Source organism: Sus scrofa, chromosome 2 (assembly GCF_000003025.6).
Source record: "Sus scrofa isolate TJ Tabasco breed Duroc chromosome 2, Sscrofa11.1, whole genome shotgun sequence".
Lineage (NCBI taxonomy): Eukaryota > Metazoa > Chordata > Mammalia > Artiodactyla > Suidae > Sus > Sus scrofa.
The window spans coordinates 15402125-15417944 of record NC_010444.4 but is presented as its reverse complement, the minus strand read 5'-3'; the positions used below and the strand labels follow the sequence as shown (position 1 = coordinate 15417944).

At 51.4% G+C, this 15820-nt stretch overlaps 1 protein-coding gene across 3 annotated transcripts in view; it reads left to right on the top strand.

Moving 5' to 3' along the window:
• The window catches only part of C2H11orf49 (chromosome 2 open reading frame, human C11orf49), a 205477-nt gene that overhangs the window by 188682 nt on the left and 975 nt on the right, over positions 1-15820 (top strand). Inside the window, exons 5-9 of one of the 3 annotated variants that reach the window (XM_005660916.3) lie at positions 8601-8686; positions 10975-11170; positions 11781-11890; positions 14280-14343; positions 14620-15347. In XM_005660916.3, the coding sequence (XP_005660973.1) occupies positions 8601-8686; positions 10975-11170; positions 11781-11890; positions 14280-14343; positions 14620-14794 (631 nt within the window). In that variant the 3' untranslated portion in view covers positions 14795-15347. 3 annotated transcript variants of the gene reach the window in all.

Genomic DNA, 15820 nt, shown 5'->3' with positions numbered 1-15820 from the left:
TGCACGTGCCGTCAAGGTTTCCCTTGACCCTTCCTTGGGATTGCCCCTCTTCTGGACTGTGTTGGAAGCACCCTTGTGTCATACAAGCTGCTCCAAGTCCAGGCCCTCAAAGCAGCATCGAGGGTCCAGGTCGTGGCTCTCCTGGGGCTCCAGCCTGCACCCCCAGCGTGCAACAAACCCACCTACCCTGTGGTGCCTAAGAAGCTGGGTCCAGAGAGAGAGGGCAGCAACCACTACGATGACAACTTAGTATTCGTAAGGGTCACTCTGCCAGTGCTGTACATCTATCATTGCATTTTCTTCTCATATTAATCCTATGAGGTAAGATCAGTGGATTACTTTGCTGAGAACACAGAGGTTCAGAGACTTGACTGGGGTTTTAAGCTGGAAGCAAAAGAGCTGTGATTCAAACACAGGTCTCTCTGACTTTAATCACGTTTCCTTGGCTACCTGCAGCGGCTCTGTGCTCTCTAGCGGCAATAACACCTTCCTGCTGGTGGCGCTGTCCCTTCTCCCACTCAGGGTGTTTGCTAAGTGTAGCGCAATAGGCCCCCAGGAGGGTTGGAAGTGTCTTCCCTGCGGGTGCCCTGGGAAACCAAACAGACTTGGGGACACACTTGAGCGGCCCCCATGTGCCACACTGCTCAGATGACCTCCTCAAAGAAGAGCAGTTATAGAAGGAGGCCCTTCTTTCCGGCCCTGGCTGAGGCCTGGCTTCCCTCGAATGGACTTGAAACGGGATAGCTGGCTTCCGCCTGCAAGCCTCTGCCTGGCTGGATGCTGGCAACACTCACTTCCCCTGGGCTATATTTTTATTTGCTATTTTGAGCTCTTCCACCACCTGAAACCAGCTAGAATATACTTATTGGTAGCAGCTAACACTTATTTTGAGTGATTTTGTATGCTAGTATATAACAATAGGACAGGCACGGCATGGCACTGTATTGAATCCTCACAAGACTTCTGTGAAATAGGAACTATAATTATCTCTTTACAGATGAGGAAACTGAAACTTGGAAAGAAAACATACCTTGCCCAAGAAAAAGGTAACTTGGCCAGTGAGTGCCAGAGCTAGGCTTTGATCCCAGTCTGCTTACCTAGAACAGCAAAAAAATAAAATAAAATAAAGTGTACAGCTTGTGCCACTAGACCACAGATACTGACCCTTAAGGGTGAATAGGAAGTTGGCAAGTCATCAGGTTTGGCTGAAAGCTGTTGCTTCCTTGGCACCCACTTCCCTCCCAGCCAGCCAGCCCAGCCCAGCTGTTGGAAGTCAGCATCGGGGAGAACACAGCCAGCCCCCTCAGGATTAGCACAGACCCAGCCAGGTGCTCTTTCTCCATTCCCATCGCTGCCCTGGGCTCCGCCCTCCACGTGGTTCTACTCAGAGCCAGCCTGAACTCGAGTGCCTTTACTCCCCCCCAGAGGCCCTCTCTCAAGCGCTGAGGCCTGGCCTGCAAGGATCCCTCCATGATCCAATGGATTTGTACGGACTCCCGTTGGCAGCAGCTCAGTGCTGGCTCCACTTCAAAGCAGGAGCGGCCGTCTCCTCCAGGTGTCAGAAGCGGCTGGCACGTTAGCAGAAGGCCTCTGGCAGGAAGGGGTGTTGAGCCAACTGCCATCAACTGGAAAACGGCACATGTGGATGACCTTGTCTTCAAGAAACTCCTCTTGAGCCCTGGGTCGGGGGGGAGCAAGTTGGAGTTCAGGGCGAGGGAGCCATCGGTGGGTTGGAGGGCCTACAACCTGGGATTGTCCCTGTCACCAAAGGCAAAGGCAGATCTGTAGCCTCCTTCCAGCCTTTCCCCACAGTTTTGCCAAGACTCCAACACCAGATGCCCAGAACTTTTATGTCAGAGCATTAGTTTGGAGATGGACAGTGCAGCATGTGGTGTTTCTAAAAGCACCTTTTTGTAAGTTTTTCAGACTTTTCTGCAGCCACAGTCCTCTGAACAGCAAACTTTTCCTCCTCCAGAGCCATATTAGCAGGAGAAGCCGTTTGTTCTGTCTGCCCTCAGGATGGCACTCTGTCAGAGCTAGAAGCAGCTCTTGCAGACTTTGGGGATGTATTCTGCTTGAATGTCTCCAGCAACAAGCAGCTCGCTGCTTCACAAAGCAGCCGTCATCCCAGAGCTGGGCATCTTGAAAAAGCCATCCAGAGCTGCACTCTAGATCTCTGTGATATCTCCCTCGGGGACAGCCCTTCAGTGGTCAGGCCTCGGCCTTACTTCCTCCTTTGTCCTCCCTTCCAGGCTAAAGGGTCTAAAGGCAGTCATTTGCCTGATATCCTGGTGTGCAGACTCTATACCCTGACCCCCTATTCCGTGATTCGGGTTTATTCTCTCAAATGGACTGTCCAGAGCTGAACGTAGTGTCAGATCACCTTGCCAGTGGAAGATGAAAGGGTACTGTGACCCGTCTCAGTCACGTGTTTGTGTTTTCCTTCATTCAGCAAGTATTTACCAAGCACTCCCTGTGTGCCCTGCACCACGCCGGCGCCTGAGTCAGGCCGCATGCAGGGAGACAGCAGTGTGTCCCTTGATGGGTTTTCTAGTCTGGGGCGAAGGCAGACAGAACTGTGTGAGGAGGCCGCAGAGAACTGCACAGGCCCACCCTCACCTGAGACAGGGAGGGCCTCCCAAAGAGGTGCCCTGTGGCTGCTCCCTGAAGAGCAAGTGGGCATCAGGCAAGCAGGTGGGGAGAGGGCCATGGGGGCGGGAGCATTGTCATGGGCGGGGTGGCTCGTCTGAGGGGCAGCAGGAAGGAAGAACTGAAGGATCTGTGCCTGGAATGGAGTGAGGGACACTGCCTGTGGCCTCCAGTGAGTCTAGAGAGGTGAGCAGAGGCAGAGGGCAGATCATGCAGCTCATAAGCCAGGATAAGGATGGGAGACTTTGCTCCAAGGCCAATGAGAAGCCCATGAAGGATTTTAAGGAGAGGCGTAAAATGGCCAAATTCGCAATTTTTAAAAGATCTTTCTGCCCACAATATGGACATTCAAAGAGTCAAGAGTGTTGTTTAGTGGTCCAGGAAAAAGAGGTGGAGGTGGGCATCAGATGGGGCCATGGAAGTGGAATGAAGTAAATTCAAGAGAAATGTCCAGAATGGGGTCGATAGGACTTGGCGACTGACTGATGTGGGGCAGGCAAGGGAGGCAGTTTCCAGGGTGTCAGGAGGAAGGACTCCCAGGTTTCTGGCTGAACAGAGAAGTGTTGCTGTTAACGACAGCTGAGATCCAATTGGCTTTTCTGGCAGCCAACGTCGCTGCTTGCAATCAAGAAAACCTCTGATCCTGTGCATACGTGCTGCTGGGATCTGGCCACTTGTCCCTCAGAAAGAAAGCCCCTGCCACCATCTGCTTCCCCCAACTAGCCTGCTTGTCCCTCCTGACCAATAAGTCTCAGCCCACCAAGGAGCGGGGGTTAAAACCAGAGCGCACGCAGGGCTGCCCTGCTCCCACAGAGATGGGTCTCCTGCCCTCTGATGGCTGTGCCTTCACTCGTCCCTGGCTGCCCATCTTAAAAGAGGGTAATGAATTCCCTGGTGGCCGAGCACTCAAGGACTCGGCCTTGTCACTGCTGCGGCTCGGGTTACTGCTGTGGCTCAGGTTCAGTCCCTGGCTTGGGGACTTTTGTATGCTGCAGGCGCAGCCAAAAAAAAGAAAAAGCAAAAAACAAAGTGCGAATGTTCATAGTCAAGAACTGCTCCTGGTAGAAAGCTGCAGACCAGTTCTGAGGCTGGAAGGGCGGGCCCCATTCATAGCTGTCTGTAGCTGAGAATGGAAGATGCTATGGCAATTGGCTCGGAAGCCCTGGTGTGGCAGGGCCTGTCTCAGGAGCATGCTGATTAGCAAGAATTACAACTTCAGGAATTAGGCGATGGCGGTGATTGCACAACTTTGTGAATATACTAAAAAAAACACTTTTAAAGGGTGAATTTGTAATATTTTAATTATATTGCGATACAGATCTTCCTCGATTTACAATGGGCTTATGTCCTGATAAACCTAACCTATTGTAAATTGAAAATATGAAAAGTCAAAAATGCAGTTAATACGCCTAACCTACCAAAGATCATAGCTTAGCCCGGCCTACCTTAAATGTGCTCAGAACACTTACACATAAAGCTGATTATCTAACATAAAGCTAATTTTATAATAAAGTGTTGAATATCTCATGTACTTGATTGGTCGTTGTACTGAAAGTGAAAAACAGGACGGCTGTCTGTGTTCACCCTTGTGATCCCGTGACTGACTGGGAGCTGCGGCTGCTGCTGCCCAGCATCACAAGAGAGTGTGCACTGTGACAGCTAGGCCAGGAGGCCAGGAACAGATCAAGATTCCTTTTTTTTTTTCCTGGCCAAGCCTGCGGCATGTGGAAGTTCCCGGGCCAGGGCAGTGGCCTAAGCCACTGCAGTGACAAGACTGGATCCTTAACCCACTGAGCCACAAGGGAACTCCAATCAAGATTCAAAATTCACTTCTACAGCTCAATACCAAAAAAACAAACAACCCTATCAAAAAATGGGCAGAAGATCTAAAAAGACAATTTTCCAAAGAAGACATACGATGGCCAAAATGCACATGAAAAGATGTTCAACATTACTGATTATTAGAGAAATGCAAGTAAAACCACTACGGGGTACCACCTTACACTGACCAAAATGGCCATCATCAAAAACTCTACAAACAGTAAATGCTGGAGAGGGTGTGAAGCAAAAGGAACCCTATTACACTGTTGGCGGGAATGTAAATTGGTATAACCACTATGGAAAACAGTATGGAGATTCCTCAGAAAACTAAAAATAGAATTACTGGCGTTCCCGTCGTGGTGCAGCAGAAACAAATCCGACTAGGAACCATGAGATTTCGGGTTTGATCCCTGGCCTCACTCAGTGGGTTAAGGATCTGGCATTGCCATGAGCTGTGGTCGCAGATGCGGCTTGGATTCCAGGTTGCTGTGGCTGTGGCGTAGGCCAGCAGCTGTACCTCCGATTTGACCCCTAGCCTGGGAACCTCCGCATGCCACTAGTGCGGCCCTAAGAAAAAAAAAATAGAACTACCATTTGATCCAGCAATCCCACTCCTGGGCATCTATCCAGAGGAAACCATGACTTGAAAAGATACATGTACTCCAATGTTCATTGCAGCACTATATACAATAGCCAAGGCATGGAAACATCCTAGATGTCCATCAACAGAGGAGTGGATAAAGAAGATGTGGTACATATACACAATGGAATATTACTCAGCCATTGAAAGGAAAGAAATAACAGTATTTGCAGCAACATGGATGGACCTAGAAATTATGCTAAGTGAAGTCAGTCAGTCAGTCAGTTAGACACCGACGTCAAATGCTATCATTTACATGTGGAATCTAAAAAAAAGGACGCAATTGGAGTTCCCGTCGTGACGCAGTGGAAACGAACCCAACTAGGAACCGTGAGGTTGAGGGTTCAATCTCTGGCCTTGCTCAGTGGATTAAGGATCCAGTATTGCTGTGAGCTGTGGCACAGGTCGCAGACAAAGCTCGGATCTGGTGTTGCTGTGGCTGTGGCAAAGGCCAGCAGCTACAACTCTGATTCAACCCCTAGCCTAGGAACCTCCATATGCTGTGGGTGTGGCCCTAAAAAGACAAAAAAAAAATAAAAAATAAATAAAAATAAAAAATAAAGGACACAATGAACTTCTTTGCAGAACAGATACTGACTCACAGACTTTGGAAAACTTATGGTTTCCAAATGAGACAGGTTGGGGGGTGGGGGGATGCGTTGGAGGTTTGGGATGGAAATGCTATAAAATTTGGTTGTGATGATCGTTGTACAGTTATAAATGTAATAAAATTCATTGAGTAATTAAAAAAAGATTCAAAATTCAAAGTATGATTCCTACCGATATCACTTTAACGCTATTATAAAGTCAAAAAACCTAAGTCAAACCATCATTAAGTTAGGGACCGTGTGTGTAAAATAAATGAATAAATAGGAAAGAGAGAACTAGAAAATGGAAGTAAGTGCTATAAACAGGAGCACTGGGTCCCAGGTTGATGATAAACAAGAGGAGCCAAGTAAAGTCTTCAAAGGCTCTGGTTCCCCTTGGTGGTTTCCTGCTTAGGGATGTTCTCAGCCCGGCTCTCCTCCCTAGTAATTAACTTCAGGCCATTCGGGGTTTTAGCTGTCCTGGGAGTAGGGCAGGAAGGAACAGTCACTGCCTTCTCTCCTCTGGGGCCTTTTCCTTCCCTGCTGAGCCTAGGAAGAACTGCCTTTGAGGTGCTGATGGCACTTCCTCCCTGGGGCTCTGGGAGAGCCCCCTCTTCCTTCCAGTTTGGGTGTCTCTGTTATGCCAGCCCCCTCTACCTGCCCTCTCTGTACCCCTTTTGCCTCTCCCTCCACCTCTCCATCCAGATATCAGAATCTGGGCTTTGTGCCCTTTCTCTTCCTTTTTGCCTGCCTGGGTTCTCCTCAGATGATGAGAAACACTGTCACTACTTGGCCTATGGCGCAATGCTTGGTCCCAGGAGCCTCTGATGGAGGGGTTGGGGCGCCCTCCTGTGGCCATTGTCAGCATTGCTTTTTCTCATTCTGGCCTTAAATTTTTATCCAATTGGAATTTTAATATTATATTCTGGTAGCATTTTTCCTTCCCCAAGAGATACATGAGAAACAGTTATGGCATTAAGATATAAGTGAAGAGGAATAAGATAAAGTTATGCAGCTAAAAAACTAAGAAATAAAATATTAGTGTTTACTTATATGTGGAATCTAAAATATGGCACAAATGAACCTATCTGCAAACCAAAAAAAGACAGAGTACAGTCTTGTGGTTGCTAAGAGGGAGAAGGGAGGGAGTGGGGTGGACTGAGAGTTTGGGGTTAATAGTCACAAACTATTACATTTAGAATGGTTAAACAAGATCCTACTGTATACCCAGTCTCTTGTTACAGATTATGATGGGAGATAACATAAGAAAGGGAGTATGTGTATATGTGTGACCTGGTCACTTTTCTGTACAGTAGAAATTGGCACAACCTTGTAAATCAAATGTATTTTTTTAAAGGGGGAATAAAGTTAGTGTTTATATTCTGTACCTTTATCTTAAAAGAGGCAACGAAAGAGTTCCCATTATGGTGTAGCGGAAACGAATCCAACTAGTATACATGAGGATGCAGGTTCGGTCCCAGGTCCTGCACAGTGGGTCGGGAATCCAGCATTGCCATGAGCTGTGGTGTAGGTCGCAGAGGCAGCTTGGGTCCCATGTTGCAGTGGCTGTAGCGTAGGCCAGCAGCTGCAGCTCCAATTCAACCCCTGCCCCGGGAATTCCCATATGCCACAGGTGTGGTTGTAAGAAGGAATAAAAAGAAAAAAAAAAAAAAACCTTTCACCTGTAAAATGGGAATAATCACAAGACCTGCCTCCTAGGATTGTTGTGGGATAAAATCTAATTGACAGAGGTTAAATACCTTGTGCAGTGCCTGCCATGAAGTAAGTACTCAGTAAATAGTGCCTGTTTCTATTGTTATAATGATTACAACTGAAGACTAGATGTAGGGACCATTGCGCCCCTCGGGGAGATCTGACACAGGGCCAGCTGCCTTGCACCATCCCAGGGACACCACTCACACTACATTCTCTCTAAAGTCCCTTCTCCAGAGGTAAGCAATGCCTGCTCTCTCTGGAGCTGCTGAACCCATTGCCAGTCTGGGGACTCTCTGACCCAGGGAGGTGGAGAGAGAGAAAAATACAAGAAAGAAAGAAAAAAAAAAAAAAAGATTTTTTATAGGAAAGATAGGGCCCAGTCAGAAACAGCTCCCCATCAGTACATGAGTTTGGCACCCTGCCTGGCACATGGATAGAGCCCCGCAAGTGCTCAGGTCCTTCTCTTCCCGTCCTCTCTCCGATGAGGCCCTGAGCAGAGTGTGAACATGGCCTTGGTCTGATCCCTGCAGTTGTCACATGCTTTTCTTCTGTGGCAGTGGAGGGGGAGCACTAGAGAGAGGAGAAACTGAGAGGTGGTCAGCCTGTGAGAGGAAGCGCGGAGGAGCGCTGATTGTGGCAATGGCAGTAGCTACAGATGGGCGTGTTCTCTGACCCTCTCAAGTGCAGACCCCAAACTGTACCCTCTCCCCTTCCTGCCATCTGTGTCCCAGGACGGAGGTGCCTGTAGCTGTTCTGGGCCTTGGTAACTTATTAAATCTCAGTGCCTCTTGCCAAGACCCTTTAAACCTCTTGGCTGTTCTTTTTGCCTTTTCTGATCAGCTGTATTTATTCTGAACTAAATGGTCCTCACTGCAGGATGAAAGGATTTACTGCTTAAGGATATGAAAAGAAATCTTGGCTGCATTACAATTGCGCCCTCTCCATGCTCCCTCCACTAGCTGGTGCCACAGAGACTGAAGTGGGCCTGCCCTTGGTACAGTGTAGTCAGTTCAGTTGGTGGCAGAGCCCAGTTGACGGAGAAGTGAGGTGACTGGGAGGAGCTTGTTTGGGGGAGCCATCTCCCCAGTGTCTCGCTGTCCCAAGGGAGACTGGAGCCCAGGAACGGCTCACTCCACCGTCTCCCCCCGCCCACATTCTCTCATATTTTCTCTCTCTTTCCCCCTCAGGATTGTGCTCATGGATGATGCCATGGACTGCTTGATGTCTTTTTCAGATTTCCTTCTTGCCTTCCAGATCCAGTTTTACTACTCAGGTGAGAGTCTCCCAGGGGCCCCAGGGCTCCTGTCCGGACCGCGTTCCCTCTCCCGCCCCGCTGCCCTTTCCATCTGTGTGGCACCCGCGCGTCTCCTCTCCTCCCTTGGCGGTGTGCTTCACCACTGGTCACTAGCAGGATGTCTAGTTCTCAAGGGTGGTCGCAAGGTTCATCTGCAGAGCCAACGCCTCCCAGACAGAAAACCACAGTGCTTCCAGCCAGAGCACAACAAGTCAGTTTAAGTGATCATGACAGTAAGAATGACAACATTACACACTGTTGTAACAACACCTGATAAATTCACTATTTATGGAAGACTTACGAAGTGCCAGGCATGGCGCTAAGCACCTTAATCCTTACCACAGCCCTGAGAGGTAGGTCCTTTAAGAGAGAAGCTTACAGAGCTAAGCTGCCAGAGGCGCAGAGCTCAGGAGTGGCAGAGCACAGACCTGAACAGAGGGCCCGCTCCACAGCCAGTGCCCTGGGCCACTCAGCTGTCTGACTGTGATCCGAGGTCTCTCCCTGGCCCTGATTCATGTGTGCAAGCATGCATTTTACCACCCACACAGCTTTTAATAAGCACCCACCAGCCCCATTTCACACCCCCACTCTGTTCCCCAGTGCTCGCCAGCTGTGCCCCTAAATCCCTTCTGGGATCAGGTGGAATAAAAATAGATGAATAAATGCCAGTGCCCACCAGCTCACACACGGCAGCATCAAATGGAATGCTGGATTTAGAAATCGCTGACTCTGTCCATAAACAAACTTGTTTAAAACAGGCTCTTCCAGGAGTTCCCGTCGTGGCTCGGCAGTAATGACCCCGACTAAGATCCATGAGGATGTGGGTTGTATCCCTAGCCTCTCTCAGTGGGTTAAGGATCTGGTGTGGCCGTGAGCTGTGGTGTAGGTCAAAGACGAGGCTCGGATCCCCCTTCGTTGGCTGTGGCCTAGGTCGGCAGCTGTAGCTCTGATTCGACCCCTACCCTGGGAATTTCCATATGCCACACGCGGGTGCGGCCCTAAAAAAAAAACAAAACAGCCTCTTCCAGTAAACAGAAGCCTGTCCTTGGAGCCTGGACATGGCCCTCCTGCCAAGTGGTGGCCCCAGCCAGCCCTGGCTTCACCCAGGCGCCACATTCTGTTTTCTTGATGGCGGCCGCAGGGCCTGGGCAGGCAGGGGCTGGAGCCTGGGGTCTCGCCACCTGCTCTTAGCAGCTCCGGACGTCTGCTTCCCATTCCTCTGAAGCTCTGGGGCCCTAGAGAAGAAGCAGCCGTGTGTGCCGAGAACCTTTTCCTTTCACTGTCCCCCGGGCTCTCTACTCGCACCCCTCCCAGGCATGGGCGGCAGCCTGGGGCCTGAGCACACAATCCTTCGGCCGCGCATCAGCGGAGAGATGGCACTGCTTACCTACAAGGGCTCAGCTACCAACGTTTGAAAATAGTTTCAACGGTTTAATGAATTTGCAACTAACAAGCTCTTGCGCACTGGTGTTCCAGCCTGCTTTCTTGAGTGACAGGTGGCCTCACAAGATGGGGCTTACCAGCAGGAGCGTGTACACTTTCACTCTGTTAAAAATGTTAGGCCTTCCTGTTGGGAGTTTCCATAGTGGTTCAGTGTTAATGAACCCGACTAGGATCCATGAAGACGCAGGTTCGATCCCTGGCCTCACTCAGGGGGTTAAGGATCCAGCGTTGCCGTGAGCTGTGGTGTGGGTCACAGATGTGGTTTGGATCCTTCATTGCTGTGGCTGTGATGTAGGCCAACAGCTGTAGCTCTGATTCGACCCCTAGCCTGGGAACCTCCATACGCCGCAGGTGTAGCCCTAAAAAGAAAAAAGAAAAAAAAAAAAGCTAAAAATGTTAAAGATATTTATAGCCTTTATGTTCCAAGTACAGCCCCAGGTGCTGGGGCAGGGGGGCTGACAAGGCATGATCCAGGTGTTTGTGCAAGATCTCCCATCCCAGCAAGGAGGCAGACTAAACAGACAAGCCCTCCTTGGACGAGCACTGCAGAGGAGTACAGGGCGCATGAAAGCATGTACTAGGGGTCTCACCTGGTCTAGGGACAACTGCCAGAGAAGGGGACATTAGAGCTGAAACACCTTAGTGTCATCTCACATGCATGTGGTGCTCGCACGAGGCCGAGGAGCCCCTGCTTGCAGGACGCTGTGGGCTGAGGACTGAGGCTGGTGTGGAACCGAGCTAGCTCACAGGGAGGGGAGGACACAGTGAGGGGACCGAGTGTGACCTCCCCAACCTGACCTGTGCCCCTCCACCCCTGGTGCCAGAATTCCTGGAGAGCGTGGCTGCCATCTACCAGGACCTGCTGTCAGGCAAGAACCCCAATACGGTGATTGTGCCCACGTCATCCAGCGGGCAGCACCGCCAGCGGCCTGCCTTGGGCGAGGCCAGCACGTTGGAGGGTGTGGAGGCGTCGCTGTTCTGCCAGTGCCTGGAAAACTTGTGTGACCGGCACAAGTACAGGTGAGAAATGGACACACAGACCCACCTCAGCTCTGGGGACCGCGGGCCCGGGAACAGATATCTGGCAGACTGTTCTGACTGGCCCAGGGCTTCTAGGGCCTTCGATGGTCAGAGTATAAATTAGAACAGCGCCCTTTGCCCAGGTCCAGGCTTTTGATGGAGAGGCTTCCGGGGTGGCTCACTTAGGCAGGGTTGCTTTCCTGTGGCCAAGACCAGCCATAGATGACCAGCTTGGCCCCCTTCTCCTTGCCAGGAGATAGACTGGTCTTAACTTTGTTGAGAGAAGGAAAAATCATTCACTGTGTGTAGGACAAAGTCCCCTTGGGGACCAAGCAGCCAGTTTTGGCCTCCTCCTAGAGGAGGCATCGCCTAGTGCCCTTTCCCCACCCCTACTGGTGAAGCACCAGCTAGTGAACATGCCAGCCTTTCTGTCCACAGTCAAGGCCCTGCTCCTGGAGACCTGCCATGCTCCTGGGGTCTTAGGGCTCCCAGGGCAGGCAGGTCCCTCGGTCTTGGCTCTGGGCATTCTCCTAAGCCTGCAGATTTGGGTGAAAAGATAGCACCTAGACCCACCAGCCTTTGAATCTGGCGTCTGTATTCTCCCTTCTAGCTGCCCACCCCCAGCACTTGTCAAAGAGGTCCTAAGCAACGTTCAGAGACTGACCTTCTATGGATTCCTCGTGGCTCTCTCAAAGCATCATGGGATTAACCAAGCCCTAGGTAAGCCAGTGCTAGCTATGGCCAGCCTCTCCTGCCCCCAGTGCAAAACCATGTAGGAGCTGGGCCCAGGTGGTAGACTTAGTCCTTCCAAGGAGGAGGGGGCTTGTCTGCCTCAACTTCTCGGGGCAAACTCTGGGGCCTAGGAAACTAGGACATAATTAACACAAACGGTGCCCTCTGAGGCCTCTCACACTCCCTCGGTAAAGGAAGCCTTCCCTCCCCGCGGCCCCCACTCCCCCGCCAGGTCCTGCCCCAGCATGACAGCCTCTCCACAGCAGAGGCATGCCCAGCCCCTCCCTTAGACTCCCCAGTTCTGCCTTGGGGAGTGGCCTGCAGGTTGGGCACATACAGGGCTCTTTAATCAGTGGCTCTGGAGCTTATGTATCAAAGAGAACTGAATCCCATTTGTATACAAGACAAAGGTGTGTCTGGGGAGACCTTTTATTCCCATCTAGAAAAAAACCTTATTAGTCTGAAAGGGAGAGAAAAAAAAAAGGGTGTGGCTAGAGTCCTGCTCTGGCCCTGTTTTTCCTGTCCATCATTTGGTCCTCACTGGTTGGCCTTCCCCACCCGATCCTCTTCCCCCTCCCACACCCTCTGCCCTCCAGGGGAGGAGCCACAGAACTTGAGGCCCTCTGGCTCAAGAAGTCTCCAGGTGTGCTCGAGATCCCAGGCTCCTGAGTCTCAAAGAAGACTTTCGCCAGTTGAGGGAATGGGGTCAAGAGATGCAAGCTGAACATTTGTTAAATGCCAGCCTCACCAGACCAAGTCCTGGGCCAGATGCTTTGGCTCTTACAGGACAGAGAGCCTGCTCTGGGTGCACGGGAGCACAAACCCCAGCAAGACTGATGGAGGGGCCCGTGCACGTCGCACAGGCCTGGGAACCCTTCAACTGAGCGAGGGGGTATCCAAGGTCACCAACTGGAGGAAGAATACAAAGGAGGCAAATAGGAGGCAGAAGTCAAGAGTTGAGGGGGCAGGGAGTGGGGATTTGCTTAGGTTCTCTTTCACACTCCTGGGTGACTGACCCTCCCTTCCTGTCCACCCGTCACCCACTAGAGCCTTTAAAAAGGACAGTCATTCATTTAAGTATTTTTATAGAGCACTGATGCTGGGCAGGTGGGACATGGGAAGAAGTATATGGTATGGCCTCTGCCCTTACCTGCATCTCCAGGGTATGGAAGAGAGACCTGAGATACCCCAGGGGCAGCCAGCAGTCAGCAGTCAGGTGTGCAGAGGGGTTGTCCTGCTCCCTTAGCCCTCAAAGGAACCCCCCGCAATGCATACACACAGACACACACACACTACGTTGGACACAGTTTAAAAAGCACTAACTTAGAACAAAAGGGGCTCTGGGGCATCATGTGAAAAAGTCAGGAGTTGAACTAGAGCCAGATGGGTAACCTTAAGACTGAGGCTTGTTAGGAGTTCCTTTCAGGCTCAGTGGGTTAAGGATCTGGCATTGTCACTGCAGCAGCTTGGGTTGCAGCTGTGGCGCAGGTTTGATCCCTGGGCCGGGAACTTCCACGTTCCCAGACATGGCCAAAAAAAAAAAAGATTGAGTCTTTCTAGAGTCCAGCATTGTTAACTGCCACCCACATCTAGCTTATGCCCATCAGCAAGCTCTTTCTCTAACAATTTGCTTGCAAGAATCTGTGCAAACTTCAGCTTTACCTTCCCTCCCACTGTTAACAGCTCTAGGCAGCATCCTAGACCCTCCCCTCTCACCTTTCCCCAGTATCCAAGAATGACTTTCCTTGGTTTGTGGCTGCAGAAACCAACTCAAAGAGATTTGTGGCAGCGAAGGGACAGGCCCCTCCTAGCAGCCTCCAGCCACACAAAGCAGAGTTTGGTCTGATCCTGATCCAGCCTTCTCTTCTCACCCCAGGATCCTCCCTGAAGGAGCTGAGGCAGCATTTCTGACCACCTCTCCAAAGCGGGGTCACCCAGACTTGGAGGCACAAAATTAGATTATTTCTGGTCTTTGGAGCCTGGGCCATATTCTGTGTCTCTGGCTCCCTTTCAGCTGAGTACGTAGAGCCTCAAGAAAGAACCAAATCCTCAGCACTGGCTCATAAGCCACCATCTAGCCTTGGAAGGGGATCATCCTGTTTGTGCAATGACCTTGGGGTTTGGGGATGTCTCGCAGCTGTGGTCGGGGAGGGTAGGCGGTGGGTTCACTCAGTTTTTCCAGCAGTACCCAGGACTTCCCATGGAAGTGCTCTGAAACTTCTCTTTCCCAGATCTTTCTATCAGCCCTCCAGGGTCAGCAGAATAGGGAGACAGGAAGATGAGGGGCACAGAGGCAGCTGCTAGGCTTGGGGCTGTCTGACTGAAGCCTGGCTAAAGGACCCTCGGATTACATTTGTGTCCCCTAATTACCTCCTAGGAGCTTTGCCTGACAAAGGGGACCTGATGCACGACCCAGCTATGGATGCGGAGCTGGAACGCCTGTAAGTGTCAGGTGGGAAGATAGGTGCTGCCCCCTTGTGGGGGCCAGACCTCAGTTAGCCATGGCAGTGCCCTGGCACGGGTCACACCGCGCTTGTCCCTAACACCCCCCTCGGTCAGGAAAGGGTTTGGGGGCCAGCAGAGGCCTGAGGTATCCTCTCTTTGAGTCCTTTGGGAACCCAGCCCACGGTTTCATCCTCATGCAAGAGTGAGTGCGGAGGTCCTGGTCTCTGGACAGGAGGCACCTCCCTGCCCTCCGGGCTTCTTCCCTCCTTCAGGCTGGCGCAGATCCCAGGCCTGGTCAACCCGGTCACTGCCGGTCCAGAGGCCAGCTGCCTGCCTTCCCGGCCCCCTCCCCGGGTTGGCTCCCCCTGGAGACCCCTCCATCATGCCCGCAAGGTGGATGCAGAGAGCGATGGCTCCACTGAAGAGACAGATGAGTCTGAGACTTGAGGAATCTGAAGGGTCTTGTCTCCCAAGCCCAGCACCCTGCTCCCCCAACAGCCCTTGGAACGCCCGCAGCCTTCTCTCCTAGCCCTGTACCATGCTGCCCTCTGCTGGTCAAAGGCTAAGTAATGGCCCCAGCCCAGGGACCGGCCAGAGGGGTTCTGATCATCAGCCAGGCTGAGCAGTGACCCTAAGTTAACAGGCTCCTCTCCCTGGCCCTGTCAGCCTTTCATCAGGCCACATGCTGACAGAAGATTGAGCTGAGGCCAATGGAATGGTGACTTGGCCTTAGCCTTTTGATGGTCATCCCTGTGTAAGGGTCATCTCCTCAGAGCAACTCCAAGGAGACCATGCAGGACCTTGCATGGTCAAGGGTGGCACCCAGTGATGCAGATATTAGGAGGACACAGCAGTGGTGGCCTTCTTTTCTGCTGGAATAATAGCCACCAGCCGTAAGATGGAGAAGGGTGGGCAAGACAATTGCAAAAACTGTTTTCAGTTCGCCTCTGTGTCTAATAGTTCAATGTGTGAAATGAATAAAGTCCCTTGTGTCTGGTAAGTGGTGAGTCTAAAACCACTAGTCCGAAGGGTGAAGGGGAAGGGCGAGTTTGAGTTTTCAGTGCCGAGTCCCAGCTTTTTCTGGCAGGACTGGGAAGTAGGGGCCAGAGGACCACTCAAGCCTGGACACCTGCCTCAGATAATGAGCAAAGAAGGTCTTACATCCCGCACACGACCTCAACCTTTCAAGGGAAAGGCGCTCACAGCTGGAATGGACCTTGAGAAAACAAGCTCAGATGGTTCAAGGCCAAGTTCCCATAAATTGAGAGACTCTAGCCACAAAGGGTTAGCACTGCAGAGCCTTCCAGCCAGTTTCATTAAACATTTTCCAAGCACCTGCTCAGGGTTAGGGCAGTGGGGATGCAGCTGTGAACAAGACAGGCCAAGCAGTACCAGCTTCCACCCAAGACCGGAGGAAGATGAGGCGGGGTCTTCAAGTTGCTTGAACTGGGCAGGGATCCTCCAGAAAAGGAA